This window comes from Dioscorea cayenensis, chromosome 2 (genome assembly GCF_009730915.1).
Source record: "Dioscorea cayenensis subsp. rotundata cultivar TDr96_F1 chromosome 2, TDr96_F1_v2_PseudoChromosome.rev07_lg8_w22 25.fasta, whole genome shotgun sequence".
NCBI classification, from domain to species: Eukaryota; Viridiplantae; Streptophyta; class Magnoliopsida; order Dioscoreales; family Dioscoreaceae; genus Dioscorea; species Dioscorea cayenensis.
The window spans coordinates 20442475-20451761 of NC_052472.1; the positions used below are offsets into that span (position 1 = coordinate 20442475).

Genomic DNA, 9287 nt, shown 5'->3' on the forward strand with positions numbered 1-9287 from the left:
AGAAACTTTTGGAACCCATATCCAATGATTATCAGAGTTTTGATCAATAGAAAGAAATTTCCTGTCCAAGTTCTCAACATTGCTACCAAAAATTTGGTTAAACTCATGCACGGACCACTGGTCATTAACAATAATATCAGAGAAAGAAATCCGATCCAAATCAACATCCATATTGAGGTAAGTAGGTTTAAGAGCAACAGGAATGTCATAAAGCCAGGGATCCCAAAGAATAGAAGTGCTCAAAGGGTTGACAGTATTAATTTTGCAATGGTGTTTAATAAAAGCAGCAGATTTGCATAAGCCTCTAAAAAACCAAGAACACTTGGCCGGCACAGAATCAAGCCAAAAATTAACTTTCCCATACTTTTGAAGAAGAATTTCAACCCAAAGACTGTCATGATTATTTAAGTATTTGAAAATATTTTTAGACATGAGAGAATGTTTTGCAAGAGTAAGATTTTTGATACCTAAGCCCCCCTCAGACTTACCTTCTGTAATAATGTTCCAACTCACATTATGGATGCCCTTTCCATTACCATTCCTATTCCAAAAAAATTTTCTCACAGCTTTGGAGATTTCAGAAAGGATTGAATCAGGGATGGGATAGACAATTAAAGTATAGACTGGAACTGAGAGAAGAACAGAGTTAATAAGGATCTCTTTCGCAGCGGGAGTGAGATGAAATTTGGACCATTTGGAAGCAAGTTAATTGACTTTATCTATCATAGGCTGGAAAGTAATAGGGGCTAATCTTTTAGGAGAGATGAAAACTCCAAGATATTTAAAAGGGAAATGGGCATGTTTAAGATTTAGGATGTCACAAATACGGTTAAGAATATGATGATTCATCCAAGAAGGAAAAAATATTTGAGATTTATTTAGGTTGGGTTGCTGACCAGAGATGATGCTATAAAAATTAAAACAAGCTTGAATGTTTTTGGCGACTTTCTATGAAGCGGGAGTAATTAGAATCAAGTCATCAAGCATACATTAAGTGATTGAAATTATGAGATAGATTACTATTAAAACCAGGGATGAGATTATGCTGAAGACTAAAATTGAGCATAGTTGTAAGAATCTGAGACACGATAATGAAAAGGTACGAAGAGATTGGATCACCCTGACGAACACCTCTGAAAGAAGGGAACCAAGGGGTTGGTTTTCTGTTAACTAAAAGAGAGAATGAACAAGCATGAAGACAAGATTTAATCCAAGAAACCCACAAAGGAGGAAAATTCATTTTAATAAGAATGGTAAGAATTGCACTCCAACTAAGGGTATCATATGCTTTTTCGATATCAAGTTTGATAATCATCCTAGGGGGGCTATGTGTATCAAATTAAATCGAATGGGCAACCTCTTGCACAAATGATAATGTTATCGGAAGAGCTGCATGACACAACAAAAACCCACTTGTTCGTGACCAATGATAACAGGGAATAACCTTTTTAATCTATTGGCAAGCAACTTCGAGAGAATTTTTGAAACAAACATTACATAAGGAAATCAGTAAAAATCGACACCAACTTAGGGATTATCCTTTTTGGGAATGAGAGCAACATAGGTCTTACCCCAAGAAGAAGGAATAAAAGGAGGTTTTAAAAATGTTGAATTGCTTCAAAAAGATGATTTCCAACAATTGGCCAAAAAGTTTTGTAGAATTCCACGTTAAAAACCGGCTGGGACCGGGGACTTACTCGAAGGAAGATTGAGAATAGTTTGATGAACTTCCTCCATAGTAACATTGCTGATGAGAAAGGCACTATCAGAATCAGAGATCTTAGGAATGTCAGGGGAAAGTTCGACTTGATTGCTAGGAGAGTAACAATCAGATCCACTCTAGAGATGTTTGTAGAAATTCATGAAAGCATTTTCAATACTGGAAGGATCACTGAAAACGTTCCCATTAGAGTCTTCAATTTGAGGAATATAATTGATATGAGAACGCGTACAATAAATAGCATGAAAGAAGCTTATATTCTTATCTCCATCAGAAATCCAATTTAAACGAGCACGCTGTGCCCATCTAATAGAATTCTGGCGCTGTAACGCAGACAATTTAGCATAAAGACTTTTGAGAACAAAATGAGAATTAGAATCAGACTCTGAAAGCTCAAAGGAACTAATTTTCGACTTTCGGCTTTTGGAAATGGCCATATCTAAATTATTAACCCCTGAAATACTCCAACGATTGAGATTAAACCGAGCGAGAGAGAAAGTGGGAAAAACACGTGCATAGGGATTACCACGAGGGAGTAAAAATCCCAAGCATCGCGAATACACGAATGACAACCAAGATAGTCCAACAAAAAATTTTCAAATTTAAACGATTTTTTCTTGAAAACAGTAGAAATATTAGCAGAGAGAAAGAGCGGAGAGTGATCTGAGAAAGAGCGATTGAGATGCGAAAGGGTGTAAGATTTGAAGATGTCATTCCACTCAAGATCGACTCGCATAACGATCCGTCCCCGCCCATCGGTGACGCAGTAACCTAACTCGGTTGTTACACCAAGTAAAAGGGGAGCCAACGTATTTAAGATCCAGCAGATTATTACCATCAATAAAATCGTTGAAAAATCTAGACTTACGGCTGTAATGGGTGAAAGAACCACCTTTGTGCTCAGTTCTGGTAAGGATAGAGTTAAAATCCCCCAGAATAAGCCAAGGAAGCTTAAGAGAAGAAAGTTTGGAGAGTTTGTGCCACAGAAATCTTTGAGAGATACAACGAGAAGAGTTATAAACCACCGAGATGATGAAATTTTTAGAAAAATAAGAGGAAACCACAATATGTAAAGCACGACGAGAAACAGAGATAGGGGTAACTCGGCCGATGACCGAGTTCCAAAGGATAAAAATACCACCTGAAAATCCTTCCGCAAGAACCGAAGCCCACTCCCAGTGTTTGGGAATTTTCTTACAGAGACGATCGACTCGATCCGAATTGGCGCGAGTTTCAACTAAACAAACCAGAACGGGTTTGAGCTTCTTGATAAGTCTGAGAAGTATAGAAGAAGTATCCCGATCGGAGATACCCCTGCAGTTCCAACATAATATTTTAGTAGTGCTTATAATCATCATAAAAAAAGGAGGAAGAGAAAAAAACTCCCTAAAGAGGAAAGGAAGAAAGTAGTAGACGAAGCGTCAAGGTCCTGAACACCCAGCTTCCGTTCTGCCCTTTTTCGGCGAGATTTCTTCAGCATGGATTCCTTTTCTGATGAGAGCTTCCCGTCTTATCCCGGCCTGATACTGTACCAAGGTCATAGAGTCTTCCGGTTCATTCTCTTCATCTGGCATCTCATCGTCTTCGTCATCCGAAGAACAATCATCTTCTTCACTGTCTTCTTCCATTTCACTGGATTCAAGGACAGAGGAAACCTGAGCAACAAGAGAATCATGAAGCGGATCAGAAGGAAGAGTGTTAGAGGAGACAACCGGGACCGAGGCTCTCAGGATGGGTGGGGGGGAAAGTAGGTCTAGGGCCAGGTCTAGAAGGGTCAGATGGCAGAGGGGTTTCTTGAGAACTACGAAAGGGGACTATCTGATTGGGAGGGTTGGGTGGTGGGAAGTCTCGATTAGGGTGTGAGTGGTCTCGAGCGGTGTGAAGACATAAAGAGTCTGACAAAGCAGATATCTGGGGATCAACCAAAGGAGATGGCGATGGAGTCAAAGAGATAACCCGGTAACATCGTTAATCACGGAGTTTTGATTAACGGCTAGATCTTCAACGGGATTTCGAACGTTAAGAGTTTCGGCGAGATCATGGTGTGGGGAATCGCGAAAGGCATGGAAAGTGGACAACCGCCCCACGCCCGAAAGAAATCTTGATCCGCCACGTAAGTCGTGTGAGCCGACTCCTCGGACTCCGTGAAATTGGCTTCCACACCGTCTGGTCAGGCGAGGGGTCACGTGAGGGGCACGTGTAGCACCACCACCGCGACCCTGAGCACGGCCACACCGGCGAGACACCAGAAGCCACGGTCCAAAGTCCGATTCCGGGCTTTCATCAGGATTAGGGACGAAGATGGGGTCAACAGCATCCATGATCTGATCAGCATCATTCGAGACCTGGGTGACTTTCTCTGCCTACTCTCGTTCTTCACGAGAGGGTAAAGAGAACCCACCGGCCCCGGACAAAGCAACCCGAGTGCAAGACTTGCTACCATGACCGATAAGCCCACAGTTGTAACAGAACGTCGGCAAACGTTCATACATCACCACCACAAACACCCTCTGAAAATCGTCACCAATCCAAAACCCACGACAAAGAGGTTTAGATAAATCTATTTCAATGCAAACTCGAGCATATTTAGATCTAGCCAGAGTGGACGTAAATTCATCGACCTTGATGAGATTACCAAAGTTGCTGGTTATCGTTTCAAGAGTCTCTCCGTCCCAGCATTCAACTGGTAAGTTGTGAAACTGTACCCAGATAGCCGCAGAATTAAGCTTGGCAAAACATGGTTCGAAGAAAGGTTTCCACTGGGGACAATCGCAAAAAATGATTCCGCTTATGGACTCAAGGTCCATCGAGAAGGAGTTTCCGCATGACTTCCTCGGAAGGACATCTAACTAGTAAAAAACCATTTGGAAGGTCAGAGATGAAGATTTCTCCGAAGTTATTCCATTTATCCAGCAACGACGATTTGACTTGCTCGAATGGAGGAGACTTCGTAAACAGTTTGCACATACAAAGCATATTGAAATTTCGATGCGATCGCGATTAATGGCATCATTGTCCGAAAATTTGACGAAATTGGAAGTATTGGCCTTGAGTTTATTGAGGAGTTGCTCATTATGAAGAGGAGAATTGTCCGTGGAAGAAGTTAAAGAAGCTGCAATTTGGGACCAGGATTTTTTAGGAGGAGGGGGGTGAGAAGGTTGACCCCCGCTTGCCATGGCAAGGGGAGAACAAGGTTTTCAGCAAGCTCAGGCAAGGGGCTATTGGCTATTCCTAATGGAGAACCCGATGATGATGTGCTATATTGACATACTTTCGAAATCAAATATAGTATTCATACAAGTTACAAGAGGCTTCCCCATGCCTTTTGGCAGTGTTCCATTGATGTTGTTCCCGGATAAATCAAGCTCCCACAAGCTAGAGAGCTTTCCTGCAGATTCTGGTAATCCCCCCATGATGCCATTGCCTGGCATTCTCAACTGCTGCAATTGGGTAAGATTTCCAATACTCTCTGGTAACTTCCCACTTAGGGCCTGCTATATTTTTGAGGGAAAGTAATTGCATGTAAAGTCTTTCGGGGAAAAGACTTTGCATGCAATTACTTTACCTGCAAAATAACATTACAACGTTTGGTTATCCCAATCAAAATTATAATTACTTTGCATGCAAACTTAATTCCCACATTTGGTATGAACTTGTTTTCAATGTAAAATTAGGTTTATTCTCATTTTTGCCCTTAGTTGTTATAGTTACTAAATTTGGGTTTTTATTCAACTCTAATAATATTATTAACTTAGTCCAAATAATAATTAACCTATTCTTCATAAATTAAAATCAAATGGTTCTACTTAATATTTATTTAAGTAGAACCATTTGATTATCCACACTAGTTCACATTACTTTTGTTTTCAAAGTAGTTTTATTATCTACATCATATCTATTACTCAAGATTTTCTATTACAACAACATAAATCTTTAAAAAGGAAAAAGAAGATATATGAAGTTCAATAAACCAATTTTCAAAAGAATGTATGAAATTCGCAAGCAAAACCCTAAAATGTTGATGAATTACATTGAATTTCATCAACTTTGTAAATATCAAAAGGCATCCTTTTTCATTTACATAAATTTTACCAAGTTAACAAAAATTAGCAAAATATGGAATTTATGAACATAAGAAAAAGGTTTGCACCATTATATCTATAATTTTAAATCCCATAAAAATAAAAATATATGTTATGCAAAACATGATAAAAGAGACAAGAAATAATATTGTTAAACTAAGGAATTAATATTTTGATTTGAATGCTTCTACTTAATATTTATTTATATATCTCATATATTTTAAAAACTTTGATTCACTACAAATACAGAACAATTTTTCGTGGGAATTAAAAAAAAAACAATCGTGGACAAGTAAAATATATATGTCTCAAGTTCTTATCTTATCATGTTGGATTATTATTTCAACATAGATTTGATTTAATCAAAACAAAAATTCTCCAATAAAAATTTTATCCAAACAAATATGAAATTTATTTATCTTTGATCCATTTAAAATATGAATTTTACACCAAGAAAAATTTAACAAAAATTTAACACAAAAATAATCTAACAAACTTGAGAAAAATATTACCGGGATTTCTCCGATTCGGAAGAAGCGACAACTCTCCACTCGAATTGGAAATATGATCGCGTTAGGGGTTTTTTTCAAAGACAAAACAAGCGAGAAAGAGTTTTTATGTAATAAAGGGGTAGTTTGGTAATTTGACAATTACCAAACTTTCCCATCCAACGGTGTAAACACTTTCACCACCCCCTACGTGAATCACTTTCCCTAGTCAGTGGAAAGTGATTCTGAAGACAATATTATTTTTAATAACCAAACGCTTGAAATAGATTCACACTCTTACTTTGCAGGGGAAAAGAATAACTTTTACATCATACCAAACGCAGCTGCTAGTGCATTGTGAGACAAATCTAGAAACTGAAGGTGAACAAGATTCCCTATAGTTTCAGGCAATTTACCACTGAGACCGTTACCTCCAGACCCATCAAAATGCTGCAAAAGTGTGAGATTGCCAAAGGATTCCGGAATAGCTCCACTGATCTTATTACCTATTAAATCCAAGAATTGCAGATTTCTTAGATTCCCAATGTTTGCAGGCATCAATCCCTGAACTTGGTTTCCATACAAGTTAAAGTACACTAAATTTGTAAGATTGCTCAGAGATTCCGGAATGCTTCCATTAAAATCATTTTGTGACAAATCAAGTCTCTCCAAGCTACCAAGATTTCCCAAGGACCGCGGAAGCACTCCATCAAAACAGTTAGTAGACAAGCTCAAGACTCTCAAGCTACTCATGTTACCAAAGATGTCTGGGAACTTGTCATAGAAAAAACAAGAAGAAAGATCAAGATTAACAAGGCCAGTGAGATTGAACAACCAATGAAGGAGAGTGATGTTCAGGTCATAATTCCCAGAAAGATCAAGCACACGAAGAGATGTGAGGTTGAGATGATGAAGCGGAGTAGTATCATGAATACCACCAGCATCAGCTTGGAGGCCAGCATCAGAAAGTTTTAAGACAACAAGAAAAGGGAGCAAATTAAATTCATGAAGCCAACCAGCTATGTTAGAAAGGTCCACTCCACTCAAGTCAAGGTGATGCAACGACGTCATTCTAGAGAGCCAGTGGAGATCACTAGCTTGTATAATGGAATTAGAATATGTATTAAGATCAAGGTAACGCAAGCTTGAAAGGTTTCCAAAGGTATGAGGAATGATTCCACTGAATCCGGTATTAGAGAGGTCAAGGTGCTCAAGGTTGGCAAGAGAGCCAATGAAGTCTGGGATGGGGGAGTTATTGAAGTTATTCATGCTCAAATCCAAGTACTTTAAATGGTGAAGCTGAACGAGAGAAACATTCAACTTACTTGCCGGCTTCGACAAAAGAAGATACGTTTCAGAAAGGTACTGTCGGAGATCAAGCTTGATAACATGCCGGGATTCATGGTCGCAACTCACGCCTTGCCATTTGCAACAGTCTTGGCCAGTCCAAGAAGAGAACAAGCTTTGGTTGTTGCTATGATCAATGCCTGCTTTGATGCTGAGAAGGGCTATCCTCTCAGTTTCAATGCAGCTTATACCATGAACATAACAAGGAGGAAATACTGAAACAACAAGGACAAGAAACAAACCTAACAATGAGAGACAAGCCATGAGATCAAAGAAAGAAACTCTCACAAATGTCAGTGGAGAGGTGAGTGGGGTAGAAGAAATGTATGCCTTATTTAAAGCAGAATTATGAAAGAGATAAAAAAATGCTTTTACAGAGAGATCCTATAAAATTTTGAAAGAGAAGAAAATGACCGAGTCAATTTCCAATGAACCTCCAAGTCAAAGGGTTCCAAGAGACCCAAGGCCTTCTTCCTTTTACCAAGTCAAAGAGTTTGAAGATGCAGTATTCAAAACAAGAAGAAAATGACCGGGTGGTCCCATAGGAAATTTCCAATGAAGTCATTATTTTTTTTACCCTTTATATTTATTTTGTTTCTTTCCGTTGTTTCCTTTCCTCCCGCAAGCTCACGAAAGACTTGGCCCATCTCGGATGAGCTTGATCAAGGCTGAGTAATTACGCTGAGTCGAACTATGTTAGCCCTAGATCTGTCCATGGGCCGGGCTAGATTTGGGTCGGGTTAAGTTCATAATTATTAAAATTATAGTTTGTCCAAACCCGACCCGTCCCAAAAATATGAGCTTTAACTCTTGTTAGGTTAGAACCAGCCAAATTTAATGACCTTCAACCAATGCCCTGCCGAATAGATTTTTTTCATCGAAATAATAAATAAGTTATAAAAAATTAATAATAATATTAATATGTGAGCGTGACTAAATAGTATTCTACAAAATACTGTAAAATTAAAATACCAAATGCACATCTTTATTCAATCACAATAACTAAAAATTCAAAACTTTTATAATCAATGGCAATTCAAACCATTATATATATATAAGTATATACAAAATTAATTAATAAATATATTTTATAATTCAAAGCTGCAGGGCGGGACGGGCGAGGCCCAAGTTTTTAATAATGAAAACCAAATCGTCCCTTTTTAAAATGGGCTCTTTTTTTTGTGTCCAAGGTCCAGACGCAGGCCTTATATATTTGTCTAAGCCCTCCCAATTTTTGGGTGGGCCTTCAGGTTTGGGCAAATAACCTGGCCCTTGGATAGATCTAGTTAGCCCCCAACCTTGCTTTAGTTCCAGTGAGTTCTCCCATGTACGTGTGTGCTCATCAGGGCTCCAAGCCTAGGGTTAAGCTTAAGCTTAATGGGATCAATTTATTTGTAGAGAGAGTGGTTATTTAGAATAAATAAGGATAATTAAGTAATTTTTTAAGAAAATAATTAACTTTAAATTAAAAAAAAATTAAAAAGGATGTTGATTTGAAATATAAGGACGTTTTGGGTAGAAAAGTCAAAAACTTTTGGGTCAAGTGAAGTATGGACAAGGAATTTTTGTCATATTATAAAAAAATAATATTGTCAACCATCGAATAGTCCAATGGTATGCCACAAGAATGCTAATGGGGATGGTAACGAT

General features: G+C 38.3%; 1 protein-coding gene across 1 annotated transcript; it reads right to left on the minus strand.

The window, feature by feature from the left end:
• Positions 1-4083: 4083 nt before the first annotated feature.
• Positions 4084-7901, minus strand: LOC120274377 (receptor-like protein EIX2). The gene is made up of 4 exons (XM_039280957.1): positions 6626-7901; positions 5281-5285; positions 5026-5211; positions 4084-4419 (listed from the first exon to the last, which is right to left on the minus strand). Exons 1-4 carry the CDS (start codon positions 7899-7901, stop codon positions 4084-4086), a joined length of 1803 nt encoding a protein of 600 aa, XP_039136891.1.
• Positions 7902-9287: the final 1386 nt, after the last annotated feature.